The 16009-nt window shown below is 37.4% G+C and overlaps 1 protein-coding gene across 1 annotated transcript in view; it reads right to left on the bottom strand.

The window, feature by feature from the left end:
• Nucleotides 1–908: 908 nt before the first annotated feature.
• LOC144365316 (methylglutaconyl-CoA hydratase, mitochondrial-like) overlaps nucleotides 909–16009 on the bottom strand; it is a 55764-nt gene continuing 40663 nt past the window's right edge. The window contains exons 4-5 of the mRNA XM_078016400.1: nucleotides 4374–4466; nucleotides 909–2564 (exon numbers count right to left, since the gene is read on the bottom strand). Of these exons, the coding sequence (XP_077872526.1) occupies nucleotides 2389–2564; nucleotides 4374–4466 (269 nt within the window). The 3' untranslated portion in view covers nucleotides 909–2388. The remainder of the gene's footprint in view (nucleotides 2565–4373; nucleotides 4467–16009) is intronic.

Genomic DNA, 16009 nt, shown 5'->3' with positions numbered 1-16009 from the left:
CAAATTCATTCATATCTACCAAAAAAAAGTATTCTAATTAATGGATCCACTTGAAAAGAATGCTGAAGAACTTAAGTACACTGGGAGAAATTATGATTTCTAGAACTCACAAGGCATAGCACACTGCCACTCACAATGCCACTCATGAGGCATTCACAACAGAAGGAAGGAAGCCAATAAAGCTCACCCTCATTTCTGAAGTACAATTCATTTTTTTCATTATAGAAGTGTTTTAACTTTTGGTTGTTTTAATACAAAACACTTTATCTTCAAGGTATGGTAAGTATTCAAATTATCAAGTTCAGTTTCCTCCCATCCCCAATCTCTTCCACCTACTAACCCTTGTCTAAACATATTACTTTAATATCATTGAAAAGTGACAGTATCAGTTTCCAAAGAGTGCTATAACAAAAAAATATACCACATATTAACAACAGAAATTTATTCTCTCAGTTTTGGAGGACAGAAATCCAAAATCAAGGTCTCTGTGAGGCTGGATTCTTCTGGAGACTCTGAAGGAGAAACTGTACCATGGTGCCTTTCCCCACACTTTGGTGACTGCAGACTATCCTTGGCATTGCCTGGCTTATGCATGCATTATTCCCCTGTTTTCACATGATCTTCCCTTCTGCCTGTTTCTTTTCTTTCTTGTAAGGATACTTTCTCATTGAACTTTAGAGTCCCTCAGATAATATAGGATATGCTCATTTTGAGACCCTTTAATTACATCCTTAATGATCCTCTTTCCAAATAAGGTCACATTTATAGGCTCCTAGATTGCCATAGCTTGTGGGGAGGAACGAGGATGCACCATGCAAGCCACTATCTTTCTAGGATTAGTTATATCCTAATTACCCCTAAATGTTTGTTTCTTAAAAGAAATTCCAAAATGTGCAATGTCACACTTTTTCTCCATTTCATTTTATTTCACAATTAGTTATCTGGTAATTTTTTTCAAATAGATTAATTCTCTTACAAACCCTTCTCTAGTGTTTTCATTAGTTACTATGGACAAGGTAGGCATGGTAGAAAAGATAGATATTAAATGCTTCTTTGAAATTAAAAAATAGCATTTTTGTGGATGACCAAAATAGAATACTCTCGTGCATGAACTGAGTAGTCTTCCCAATTTCACTATAACTTAAGTTTAAATTTCTACCTCTCTTATGTTTTAATTCTTTACCCTAGCCAGGACACATACTCTTCAAACATACAATTTAAACATCTGCAGACATATGTCATGTTCAACATTGTATTTAATTTTTACACGGTACAGTTATTTCATCCATAACACTGATAAGCTGTCATTTACGTGTGAAAGTTACCAAGGAAGGTTACCATACCATACACATCCTTATGTGAAGACAACTGTTTCAAAGAAGGACATCATAAAATGGGAATATCTCCAAATTCTCTAAATCACAATAGCAAAAAATTCAGATTTATAAATGATGCAAAATTTCACTGTCAATGTTGAAATGGTGCTTTCTTATATGACACTCACAAAAGCAACAGCTCATCTATGTTCTTCATGGGAACACAAGAAACAAAACCTCTTCAGCTCCAAATTCAGGCTACCCACTAACCCCAACCTTTGTCCTGCTGTATAAAACAAAAAAAAAAAATATGGTCCAAAGCCTGGGAAGATGCTCATTTGGATCTGAAATGTTCCCTAAAGGCCCATGTATTCAAGGCCTGGCCTCAGCTTTGTTTTCTTGGCTGGTGGGGCCTGGTAGGAGGAAGCAGGGTCACTGTGGGCATGCCATTAAAGGTAGTTTTGGAACTTAGGCCCCTTTTTCCCTCTTTGACTTCCAGCTGCCATGTAATTTCTCACCACAGGTCCAAAAGCAATGGAACCAACCATGGACTGAAACTTCAAAAAACCATAAGCCAAGGTAAACCTGTCCTTTTCCTACATGGTCTACCTCAGGTATTTTGTCCCAGTGATACAAAGATGACCAACAGAGAAGCCATCTCTCTTCTTCTACTCAGGGTCTGGCTGTGTGCAGGAAGCTCTCAGTTAGGGCACACACATTTAAATGCATGAATAAAAGTTTCAAATTTGGAGCTGGGGTTATGGCTCAGTGGTAGAGCACTTGCCTAGCATGTGTGAGGCACCGGGTTCAATTCTCAGCACCACATATAAATAAATTAACTAAATAAAGGCCCGTCGACATCCAAAAAATACTAAAAAAAAAAAAAAGTTTCAAAACTGTCAGGTACTCCTTTAACAAAAGAGATACAAGCAGTGATATCAATGTGGACTGTACAATAATTGAAAACTTAAAATAACATAGAAAAGCAAAGAAAACAGCACAAAAAAAGTAATAGCCAGTATAAGACCACCATCTGCAGCTAAAAAGGAGCATATTTTGAATAGGGATTTCACTAAAAGAGCCAACAATACAGTAGTCTCCTCTGCCTTTTCCATGAACAGAATTTTGCCTTAGACACTGTAACTGAGAACACAGTAAGAATACTGTGAGACAGGAGTGAACAACTCATACCTCCACCAGGAATAATTGCCAACTTTGTTTCAACCAGGCCCATTTTTGCAGAAGAAGCTAAAAAGAAAAAAGAAAATTAAGAAACATACACATCACAGCATTAAAAAACCACAACTTGAAAGAGTTAGTAAACTAAGATACATTAAAACACTGTTTATTAATTTAACTGGTGTCACTTTTTTTTAATCACTTCAATAGATACTTAGAGAAACAAGAAAATACTCTAAATTACTTATATATAAGGAGAGTAACACAACATTTTCTGTTAAAAACTGCTTGGCAGTGAATTCATTTTTGATGGTAAAAAACAAGAATTATATTATTAGAGCTAATACTACCAAGTCACATTTGAAGGCTTGGATCTCAGTAATTATTCAGGATCAGGAGAGAGACCGTGTCTGACAAGCACAAATTCTTTAGCTGCCTGAATTGTCCCCTCGATCAAACAGCTTAATATATCAGATATGGCAACTTCTCAAGACCATGTCTCTAGTTACTTTCTTTTTTTTTTAAAGAGAGAGTGAGAAAGGGAGAGAGAGAGAGAGAGAGAGAGAGAGAGAGAGAGAGAGAGAGAGAGAGAGAATTTTTAATATTTATTTTTTAGTTCTCGGCGGACACAACATCCTTGTTGGTATGTGGTGCTGAAGATCAAACCCGGGCCGCACGCATGCCAGACGAGCGCACTACCGCCTGAGCCACATTCCCAGCCCCTCTAGTTACTTTCAACAAATAGTTTTACTGTTTGACAGTTGGGAAGCATTCCTTTTGTTATGTTTGTTTTCGCAAGTACCTTACAACATCTTGATCATTTCTTAATGTGCATATTCAAATGTACTCAGACTATTTTTCACATCCTCATTACAAGAGCCTGCATTCTTTCAAAATGGATTCCAGATACCTTAGCTTGTCAATTGAAAAGCAAACTGATCTCTAGCACCATCAAACAATAACTGAGTTCATCATTAAAAGAATATATAGGGACTTAAAGTAGAAAGAAGGAAAACATATATAAGGACAAGCAACCACTAGTCTCAAGACACAATCCAAATTATTTAAATGAATTATATTCACTCTACTTTTAATATGCAGCCATATCAGGTGACAATGGGAGCCAAAGGAAGAATAATGACTGTTGTCTGCTGACTGATCAGTCCCAGAGCCCATAGAACAGCTAGAGCTTAAATTCTCTGGAAGACACTGTCCAGAAACATCAACACAGAAGATTGGTATTCACACTTACTCCAGGGGCATAATAGAACTGTGACCTGTGATTCCAGTTCAGTCACCCCTTTGGCCTTGTTACTTCCCCTCTTTCTGTTCCCAGCTTCTTCCTGCACCAAAGCACTGTGCTTGCAGGGTTGCTAGGCACACTGAGTGACTAAATATATGTCAAGTGTGTACCAGGCACCTGGGCAGCACTCAATAACTAGTCAACACTAATTGTCTTCATTATTTTCATAACCATCTCTACATACTCAGAAAACCACTTAGGAATAGAATGAATTGCAAAGGGATTATGTTATTATTACTGCACTTAAGAGTTATTAAGTACTTGGTCTAAGCACTCCCACAGTGGCTTCCCCCATTTATAGAGGGAGGGAAAACTCATATGAAAAGGATAAGACCTACAGTTCAAACTCACATCTGTCTGACCTAACATCTCTTCCTACTGCCATAAAACAGCAAGAGACAACAGAAGATCCCTTTCTTCAGTGGGGTTCTAAATGCACCATGAGGCCCAACAGGTGACTTTTAAAATGTCTCACTCAAAAACAGCACCAGAACAAAATACTGGAATTAACTCAAAAGTAAATACAAAATCCATTTTTGAACATTACATTTTTAATAGGATCAATTCTCACCTACCTGCTACTCGTATATCACAGGCCAGAGCCAATTCAAGACCACCACCTAGCCCAAGGCCATCTATTGCTGCAATCGTTGGCACTGGAAGATTAGCTGAAACAGGATGACGAAGGTCATGCTTCTTCAATTAGTTAATTATCTCACTATGTAATTCCATTTTTTTTGTGAATACATTTTTAAATGGGATATTGTATATAGACTCTATATCCATTTTACCTTTAGCAAACCATTTACATTTCCATCATTATTCTTCAAAAACTTTTATCTAATGATTGCATAGTGTTCCACCACTTGAATATACAATAATCATCTTTAAACCTTCCTACATTAATGAATTTTTCATAAATGCTTTTGGTCAAATTAATAGTTCTATGACTTTTTATAGTATAGTCTTTTACAAGTTGTTTGGTTCATAAAAATTTCAAGGTGAAATGACATGCATAACTCAAATTCATGATCATTTAAGGGCTACTTTGAGGCTAAGAATGACAACCTCATTTAAAGAAATGGTATATGCCCTACAAAGAAAGAAGAAGCCCAACCAGCTGCTGTGGCAGCTCCACCATTTAGTTACAGGTGCTCAATGGGCTCCTCCCAAACTCACACCTCCTGGGGAGGAGACTTTGGAAGCTTGCCCAGAGGCATGACTGGAAAAAAGCCACCATTTCACCATTCACAGAACTCTAAACTACACTTCTGGAGTCTAGAGAAAGAATATTATTGTATAGAGATTTTTGTAAGTTACAATATACAGATTTGGCTAGGCATAATGGCAGATGCCTATAATCCCAACAACTCGGGAGCTGAGGCAAGAGGATCACAATTTCAAGGCCAGCCTGGCAACTTAGTGCGACCCCTTATCGAGATAAAAAATAAAAAAGAGCTGAGGATATAGATATAGCTCATGGCACAGTGCCCCTGGCTTCTATCCCCAGTGCTAGGAGTGGGGGACATTTTACTTCTATAACTTGTCAAAAAATGACTGGTTATATTCATTGATTACTCTGTAAAACAGAAAAATTTCTATTAGTTTTATTTCTGACTATGGGAATATGAAGTTAGGCTGGCTAATCTTATTATATAAAGAGAATGCAGGTTTTTAAAAGATGCCATCCCATGTAGCACAGTGGTAGAATGCTTGACCAACATGTGCAAAGCCCTGGGTTTAACCACTGGACCACAAAATAAGGTGGGGAGGCATTAGTCCCTAAAAGCTCTCTCTTTCATTAGTATGCTAACAGATGAAAGTCCCCAAGAGAGGCAAATCATTTTATTTCTTTAGAAACATATGAATTTGCCCAGTGCAGTCGTGCACGCCTGTAATCCCAGCGGCTCAGGAGGCTGAGACAGGAGGATCGCAAGTTCAAAGCCAGCCTCAGCAAAAGCAAGGCACTACGCAATTCAGTGAGACCCTGTCTCTAAATAAAATACAAATTAGGGCTGGGGACATGGATCAGTGCTCAAGCGCCCCTGAGTTCAAGCCTCAGTACCAAAAAACAAAAACAAAAACAAAAACATGAATTTGTGGACTGGGGATGTAGCTGAGCAGTTAGAGCACTTGTCTAACATGTGCCAATGTTCAATGATCAATCCACAATACAAAAAAAAAAATCCCCAAACTTTAAGTATGCTGAATCTCACCCATTTGCACATCAAGAAATTTTCCAGTCTTACTCTGAGACTAAAGTCTGAAAAGGCAGAGAAAGAGCACACATGTGCAGCTGCCACCCAAGACAGAACACTCTAGCAAGAGCAGAGATGCATAGGGCTTTTGCACAGGGAAGACACCTAATGTTCTTTTCTAGCACACTTAGCAGGGGAAAGAAAGATTTATCAGTGTCCACAATCAGGAAATTAGTTTAATGTACAAACAATATCTAGTGAATTTTAACTTCAAAAGAAAAAAAATCAATAAAGTGGTTAAATGGCAACTTAATCTCAATGGTTCCCCAAAGTCATCTTAAGCTCCTACAAATGAAATATAATGACTTTGTCACTTGCTCATGACACTTCCTCCTTCCTTAGAACCTGGTTACAGAGCTTATCTATTTGTAGTTCCCTCAATCTTCAACCTCTCCAATCTCATGTCCCTCCCATCAAAACCTTTCCTGAGGCCCTACCTTGGGCTCATCTCCCTTTACAAACTAGTTTCTGGGCAGAGTAGAATAAGTCCATGTCACCCATATCCATACACCTCCAAGCCCCCAAGATGTTTGCTCCAGGTCCCACAACCAGTGTACAATCTTCAGTCCCCATTAAATATATAGCCTTTAAGATCAGAGTAATCCTGATTACTGTCTCCCTGAATTACCTTCTCCATTTGCCTGTTGGGTCCCACATCCTTCCTGGTTAATTCTCAGTCTTGTACCTTCTCAGTATAAGCTTTACTCGTGAGTTCTCATTTCCACCCAGCTTTTGTTATCTGTAATACCAAAAAGTCCACACTCCTGTACCTCAAACTCAAATTTCTTTCTATACTATGTCTGTATAGCCACCTGCCTACTGGACATCTCCACTTAAACACTTTTTCATGTCCACAACAACTCTTCAATACTTCTACATTCTAACTCATAGTTAGGAGCAGATCCACTCACCAAGTCATCCAAGAAGCCATCCTGGATTCCTTTTCAATGCCCATATGCCCAGCTGTCTTGAGTCTTCTAACAGCTTGCTAATCTTCAAGGTCCCCTCTCTGTTCTGTTAGAGTTTTGGGTATCATCATTCCTCACCAGTAGGAAGCCTCAAAATGAATTTCTTTACCTAACCCTCTGATGCATATTCCACATTTCTACTGGGCTTTTCCCCTGTCTAAAATTGTACAATTATTGATTCCATCTCTGAGATAAAATGAAGTAAACTGTAAGCATAGCACAAGAGGCACCTATTGTCTACCTATTCATCTTTTCTCCAGCCTCAGACAGATACTCTGTGTTCCAACCCCAAGCTAACAGAAGCACCTCTAGAAGTTACACCCATTCAAGAATCCACACCTATGCAAGAGTTGCACCTCCATCTAGAATACCTAGCTAGTCCTTATGTTCTTACATGTCTTTCAAAGCACTACTCAAATATCCCTCCCTTTGTTTCCATGATACTCTGGGCACCCTTCTCTGTCAAACCATCCCCTACTGCACTGCCCATCTGAAACAAAGACCTGATGTCAAATCAAGGCTACTCAATAACATTCTTAAACTGGGATATACCTCCAAGTTTTTCACTGCCTGTTCCCCATCCACTACTTTAAACTTGGTATTTTATCTCCTTTTCTATAATTGTTAATTCTTTTGTTTTTAATACCTTAAAAAACAATATGAACTTATGCAGTCACAGGGAGCTTCAGAAATAAAAATCCCCAAAGTGTTCCCAAGCTGGAGAGTGTCTCAGTAGAGAATGAATGCTCTCTCTCTGAAGCATGGAATGCCATGCACTGGTAAGTTGGAAAGGAACTCATGAAGAAGCTTCTGGAAAAGTGACACTGGAATGAATATGCATCTGGTCACCCTACCTGTTTCTAAACACACAGCTCCTAGAAACATTGGAATCTTTGGAGTGATAAGACTATACTTTGTATGCCAGCCAGATAACTGATGAAAAGCTTCAGCATGAGAGCTGATCACAGAAAAGACCAAGCCAGGATTAGATGGCTGGAACTTTCAGCCCCAGCCCCTCAAATCGTTAGGGAGGGGAGAGGAGCTGAAGGTCAAGCTGATCACTCAGCCTCTGGACATGAGAAGTAAAGAAAATGTGGAGGGGCTGACCTGGGAGGGGCTCAAATCAATCAGCTCCTGATCAGGTGCTCTTGATTCTGATGTTAGAGAATATAACCTTTTCCCCAATATTTAATACTTTTGGAATTAATAAAAATTATTTTTAAATTTGATAGTTAACAATTTGAGAAACTAAGTTTCTCATGAAGGATAAAAAAATTAACATTACGATTTATAAGAAATATATAATGCAAAATGACAAGAAATTTGGGGTCCTCATACCAGAAAAAGGTGGGGGTGGAGGCGTGGTATGAGAGAGACTATAATGCCAGTAACTCCAGAGGCTGAGTGGGGCGTGAGGTCGCAGGATGGATGCCAGCCTGGGAGACTTAACAAGGTCTTATCTCAAAATAAAAAATAAAAAGGGCTGATAAAACAGAAGGGAGGAAAGGACAAAGGAAATGAGGGAACCAGAAAGGTAATAAGAAAAAAAAAAGAGGAAGAACAAGGAGAGGAGGAGGAATCACAGCATCTTCAAATCACTGAAAAGGTTAACTACTTTTCAAAATTAATATTTTAGCATTGTGGAAAGCTGTCTATAAAATTTTCCTACTCAAAAATTATTTAGGTAAAATAGCTTACTTATTATTCCATATTAGCTATTTCACATCTTGATAAATTTAAAACTATATATAATTCTTGTCCCCCGCCCCCAGCCCAAGACATTTGTCCTGTTTTTCAGGAAAATATGCATCATCTCAAAGGGAATGCCACTTTCACAGTTATCAGATATGCCTGTTTTTACATCTTATATTTCTTCTACCTGTGAGTACTTAATAAACACAGGGGAAACAATAAAACCCACCTTTAGAAAGGCAGATTATCAGTTTAAAGATCTGAAGGAATATCACAATGGCAGCTGTACATGAGTACAAAGGAATGAAACAGGAACTGCAAATCCAGTGGGCACAAGTTATTCCCACAGCAACAAGATGCAATGATGACTCAATGCGTTATCCAACCATCAGCATCAGACACTATTTTGAGTGCAGTATCAGGAAATGAGCCAGGTATGACATAGAAGATAATAATGCTTTGAAATTCTCCTAAAAATATAATTAAAGCACACAATTACAGAGTGTAGCTATTTAAAGAGCAGTAAGGCAGGCCTCTGGTATGCTTCAGCAGCCTCCAGGCCACCATCCCCAAGGGCAACCAGAATGAGAGGAGGGCGAAAACACGGGAAACCATGTGTCTACTTTCAACTCTTAAGGAGATGTAATAAATAATGTCGATTCCTTACAAGGCTCTATAGAAACACAAACAATCTGATTAAGGAGAAATGACAGTGTCAGTCATGTGGTTTTTAGATTTGGGTTTTGCCTGAAGACTAGTGTTGTCGTGTAAAACAGAAATCCAAGTATTTCAACGGGAATGCCCATAAATTATGTGGAAACTCCAAATAGTGAAATCTTTCAAAGATAGAAATAAAATTAAAAACAACTAAAAACCATAATAAATTACTAATTATCCTTTAAGTTCAGCTAAAACTTTATCTCTAGTTTAAAGTGCATTCTCCCATTCCAATCAAGTATTAAGGAAATCAGAAAAACAACACAACACAAATCCCTGAGCAAAGCTTGCGGGCTGGCTGTACCTCAGTTCTCCTACAGGCTCACACCAGGGTCACTGCCAAAGAAGCATCCTGGGTACTAACATGCACACCAGAGGAGAGGGTTAGGGCCAGCAGGCAGGAGACAGGAGTTACAAGAGGGAGATGTCCCAGGTGCCACGGACCTTAGAGCAAAAGCCAAAAGGAAGAGTATTTATAACACTGCTGTTCTAGCACTAGGTTAAAATCCAAATAAAGTGGAGAAACTCAACAAACTGTTGTGATGAAAAACAGCTGAACAGCAGCTTACAAGAGGTAAGATATTCCTTACAAGAGGGTACCATTATGTTAATAACAAACTGCTAAAGAACAGCATTCCCTTCTACATGCATTGTATATACTGGCTCAACATAGTATCTCCAGGCTGTATTGATACACACAGAAAAAGAAAATAAACTTACTTTTTTACTAAGAAAATTGGAGAAAAATGTCTAGTAACAGTATGATAAAATAATTACTCCTGCCTTTAATAAAAACCAGAGGAACAAGGGCAAAATGGCATGGGGCCAGCCTCTATCCTGCTATTGCTGCAGGATAGGATTATCAGGTACAGGAACAAGATGAGGACCTGGCCACAGTACTTCAGATTTTACGCAGAGTGATTAAGGCAAAAGGTGTCTTCCTTAATTCGTAATAGCATAGCTGTATCTAAAGCTTATAAAAGTAAAGTTGGAAAAAGCAATACATTAATATAATACCATAAAAAGACATTATTTCCTCAGCATCTTTGTGTTTTTTTTTTTTTGTTGTTGTTGTTGTTTGGTGATTTGAGGTTTTTTTGTTTGGTTTGGTTTGGTTTAGTTTGGTACAAGGGATTGAACTAAGAGGCATTCAACCACTAAGACACATTCCCCAGCCCTATTTTGTATTTTATTTAGAAGGGTCTCACTGAGTTCCATAGTGCCTCGCTTTTGCTGAGGCTGGCTTTGAACTCGCCATCCTCCTGCCTCAGCCTCCTGAGCCACTAGGATTACAGGCCTGTGCCACTGTATCCTGTTTCCCTCAGCATCTTTAGAAAAACCTGATACCATGTTTATAAAACCACACAATATGACATAAATGGTAATTTCCTATAATTTTTTTAAAAAGCAATTCAGCTATTGAAAAGAACCCATTCTTTCCTATAAGTGAGTGTTGATGATATAGCTACAATAAGATCCACTGCTTTATTACTGACAATAGCCAAGCTGGAACATCAAAGATGGTGTCCTGGATGGGAGTTCAACAGTGGTTAAGTTGGTACTGTAAGCTCATGCTCACTTTACATTGCTAACAAATGAGGAAACTGTCAAAGTCTAAACTCAGTCACTGGGTCATCAACACAAATGCCAGGCAGCAAGCAGCAGAATGCAGCCATGAGTGGAGAGTTCATATGCTGAATTTCAGTCAATCTGTCACTGAGACAACTGTGAGACAGGAGAAATATTGCTTAATTTCTCTAAGCCTATCACTAACCCGCCTACTTTCCCCTTCTTTTCTATGTATGTACCTTTTAATCTACCAAATACATATAAAGTGCCTACTATGTTGTGGCCACTGTCCTAAAAACTTTACAAATAAATTTTAAAGTTTATTTAAACCTCTCATCAGCTTTATGATGTAAGAACAAAGACCTTCAATTTGCAGATGAGGCCACCAAGGCACAGAGGAGCTGCTGTTACTCGCCTGGCATCACTAAAATTTGAGGACAGATAGTGCAGCTCTTTACCATTACTGCCTGTCACTACCTCTCACAGCCCAGACCCAGAGCCCCTGAAAAGCATCCACATCATATGCCATCTTTCTGCCCTCCTCTAAGGACATCTGCCCTGAGAACAGGGAAATGCTGAGGCTGTGGGAAGTGACCAGTACACTTGCTCTGTAGATACTAAGACCAAAATCTCTGTTCACCGGGTCCAACTGGGGAACATGGGAAACTGGCTAGTCAGCTGACTAATAGAGTTCTGCCTTGAGTTTTCTCTGGGTATCCCCAACAAGAGAACTGTGTCAGTGTCCCAGTATAGGCCTTCAAAGTAAGAAAGGTCAAGGCCAGAGCATCTCCCCCCTACCAAAATTCCCAAAAAGTAAAGCCTCTCTGGGGTAAATGCAGAGATGAGAGGCCAGGGTGGGGTTAAGTCCCCACACATTTCCACTTATCTTGAAAGTTATTATTCAGCAATGTAACTGAGTAATATAATAACTTTACCTTTGGTTCCAACTCCTAGCATTTTTTAAAATGTTTCTTGACATGGCAAATGTAGTTATATCTATTTCTGATAAATATATACATATACATACATACATACACACACACACTCACACACACACACACACACACATATAAATAAATAAAAACACTGTATGTAGTTAACTTTGACCTAGCCAGAAAAAATACATATGCACAAACTTCTGCTTCAGTACCTCTTGAGTTCTATTTTCCCTTGCTACCCAAAGAGTGGCACTGGCAACTCCTGTACACTTCTTAGAAATGTAGAACTCAGTCCCACTTCAGACCTGCTGAACCATGATCTGCATTTTAACAAGACCCTCAGGTGACTTTTAAGTGGATTAAAATTTAAGGAGCTCTGGGTGACTATGCAGAGAACTTGAACAGTCTCATAATCCCATAGGATAACATACTGTCTTCACTCAGATTAATACCAATAACAGGAGGAAGCCAGAAGCGCCCTAATTCTTGGGGCATGACTCATAAATATAAAGATGATGAACACTTAGGCACAAATGTCTATATAACAGCCAAGAATTGGTCACGACCTAAATGTCTATCTGTACCATGAAACACTACTCAGTAAAAAAACTATCGACATGCTACAAAATCAATGAATTTAGCCAAAAAAACCCCTCTCTGCTAGTGAAAAAGACATATAGAAATGAACACTATCTTCCATTTTTATAAAATCTTAAAATATGGAAATTAATTGATAGAGACAAAGCAAATTCTATTAGGCAGCTGGGGACACATGGATAAAGGTAGAGAGGAGCAAGAGAAAGGGATTACAAAAGGTGATAAAATTTCTGCAGAGAATGGATATATTTTTTCATAAGTCAATGTATAATTCATGGCATGTCAATTATATCTAAATAAATATTTTTAAAAATTAATTGACCTACTTGATAAGAAAATGCTAATGCCAACAAAAGAAAAGTATACTGATTTCATAATCTTTTGTAAATAAGGGTTTATGGAAAGATGTAATTTCAGACGGATAAACCAAGTAACAGAGATATGTGTAAGTTAAAAATTATTTTAAAAGCAAAGAAAAAATAATAGGAGAAAGAAAGGAGGAAAAAATTTAAAAATAGAAATATACTTATTTTGTCATCACTTGGAGTAGGAAGTCAAGAGAACTTTCTAAACAAAACAATGGATCAAGTATAATTCATAAAATAAAGATAAGGTAGTACAAAAATACAACTTTTTCACGTTATTGAAATAAAATCCATAAACAGAAAATATAGAACACAATTAAAATAATTTTAAAAAGGTAAAGTAAGCAAAATCATAAACTACAGAAAATCATAATAACAGGAAGGTTAACACCACCCCATTTATACAAGTGAAGGACCTATATTCATCTAGCAAGAGAATGACTCCACCCAGATCACAGAGCAAACTCCAGCTACAAGCAGAACATCACAAAAAGGAAGTAAGAGCCCTGCAACAGCAAGGTGTGGAACCTCAGCCAAGTACAGAAAAAACAACTCCCAATCCTTACAAGGGTAACAGGAGGGAAAAGAGAGCCTCCTATCTACTGATATATACACATTTCATGCAAAAGTCAAGGAAAGGCCTAAAAATACACACATTAGCAAGGATTACTTATGTGTAAGAGAAAGATGCAGGAAATGGCAATGAAGAATTTAAATGTTTATAATAAACATACATTCAAATATTACTAAAGAATTAAAAACTATCAACAGAAAAAAGGCTGGGCATGATGATGTGTGCCTGAAACTCCAGCTACTAAGGAGGGTGAGACAGGAAAAGGATGCAAGTTCAAGGTCAGCCTGGGCAACTTGACAAGACCCTGTCTCAAAATAAAAAATACAAGGTTAGGGAAGTAGCTCAATGATAGGGCATCCCTGGGTTCCATATCCAATACCTAAAAAAGAAAAAGAGATAGGGGGCAGGGAGGGAAGGAGAGGGGGAGTAGGGAGAGAGGGGAAGGAAGAGAGGGAGAGAGGGAAGGAAGAGAGAGAGGGGGAGGGAGGGAGGGAGGAGAAAAAAGGAAAAAAAAACAAAAAATAATTAGTGAATTCCTTTTTTGGTCTTGTCCAATTCTAGAGTAATATTCTGGAACAACACAGCTTGCTTAAGCCATTGCTCCTACTTAAAAAGTACAATTTTTCCCCAAACTGGCAAAAGTCACAACATGAGTAAATTGCAAACAAGGAAGGACTGTCGTAAATCATAGATTGTCAAGTTTAAATATAAACTTAGCTATGATTCAACAAGGCAGAGATGTTAACAACTCAGAAAATAATTGACTTCTAGACACTTGCTTTCATTTTCCAACATTCTTGGCAAGAGGATAAAGAAAACTACAATCGAGATCTGTAACTCACTATGTGGAAAACAAATCAAGGCAATTAGCTGGCGTGTTCTATTAACCAATCTTTCAAACACCATAATTCAGCACTTTGCATTTCCAGTCTTTACTTCAAATTAGGAAAATGAAGAAGTAAAATATATGCTGTACTGCACATAATTTAACTACATTACTTAATATTTTAAAACTTTTTCTTGACCCTCAAACAAATGCAAAATTCACAGTAAATATAAATATACTGTCTATCTTACAGATGGGTCAATTTTGCAATCTCTAAAATTAAGTAATTCTTAATAAAATATACGCAAAATAAAAGTCAATCACTTAGAGAAAGAAAATATAATATATATAAATATAAAATACAACCTCCCAAATGATATGACAACAGTTACTGTGGTACTAATTATTTTCAGAATAAGCTACACTTTATTTCAGATAAAGTGAAATAAAAATGAAATACTTGAAAAAACTTATGACTTATATAAAATGGTGATAATCACCAAAATCTAAAAAAAAAAAAATCAGTCATCTCTATATTGTCTGTTTAGTATTAGATACACTAAATCAAATGAACAGTTTAAAAGGGATATACCTCAAATTTGTGCACACTCTTCAGTATTCACTATTCATAAACCTCTAAATGCTAATAAGTAGGAAAATTTTTAAGTAGATTTATACTTTACAAATATATTTCCTAGTAACTTTTTATATAATTAAAGTGATTACAACTACTAAATGTGTTAAGTGACAAATACAACACTTGAAACTTCAGTCAAAAATTATTCATGCCTTATTCATGCTGAAATACTGGATCTTATGTCAGAAACTATTATTTCTAAGCCACAATAAATCAGATATTATACTTTATAGAAATGTACAAACATATCTTTTAGAGAAAACTTATCAAATAATTTTATTTATATAATACTTAAATACTTCATGGGAAATATTCATCTATAACAAGATATTTAAAAAATAACTAGGATTTTTGTTTTTTCTTAATAGGACCTAGAACAACCAAAAAAAAGCAATAATCAAACTACAGTGTCAGGGAGAGGGGAGTACACTCCCAAAACTGCCCAAGAAATGCAGCTTGATTTCCCAGGTAAGAAAGCAGCTGTCCCAAACTCCTAACAACTTTGTACAAAAAACATAAATAAATAAAATTAAATGCTTGTTAATGTCACTGAAAACAATGATGAAAAATCTAGCAGCAATTCTTATCAGTCATCTAGTTTGACCTTTCGGGGGCATTTGATTTAACTCCCCTTAAAACATTTTCTTTCAAATAAATGGATTCTTCCTCCCTCTATACTCTGGTTGGACTATCTTTCTGGTTCTCCTCTTTCTACAGTAACCCTCAAGTGCCTTAACCAGTGCCACAGTTCTGCATAGCATCAACATTCTGATGACTCCCAAATGTGCCTCTCAAATCTGACTACTTGTCTAAAATCTCCACTTGGATATAAACTTTAACTCTTAAGTTACACCTGCTACCCCCATCTAGATAAGGAGCAGTTTGTCCCAATTTCCAACAGCAGACCCCATCCAAGAACTGCTTCATCCATGAACATAATCATCCTCTATCATCCTCGTTCACATAACAGGATTAAAAGGGAGCGGGGGTAGAAAGAAAAATTAAGATGCAGGCAAGTTTTAGCATGATTCTTAGAATATTAGTTAAAGGCAAACTGAAAGAAACTCCAG

This window comes from Ictidomys tridecemlineatus, chromosome 7 (assembly GCF_052094955.1).
Source record: "Ictidomys tridecemlineatus isolate mIctTri1 chromosome 7, mIctTri1.hap1, whole genome shotgun sequence".
NCBI lineage: Eukaryota > Metazoa > Chordata > Mammalia > Rodentia > Sciuridae > Ictidomys > Ictidomys tridecemlineatus.
The sequence above is the reverse complement of the archived record's forward strand: the minus strand, read 5'-3'. Positions and strand labels throughout refer to the sequence as shown.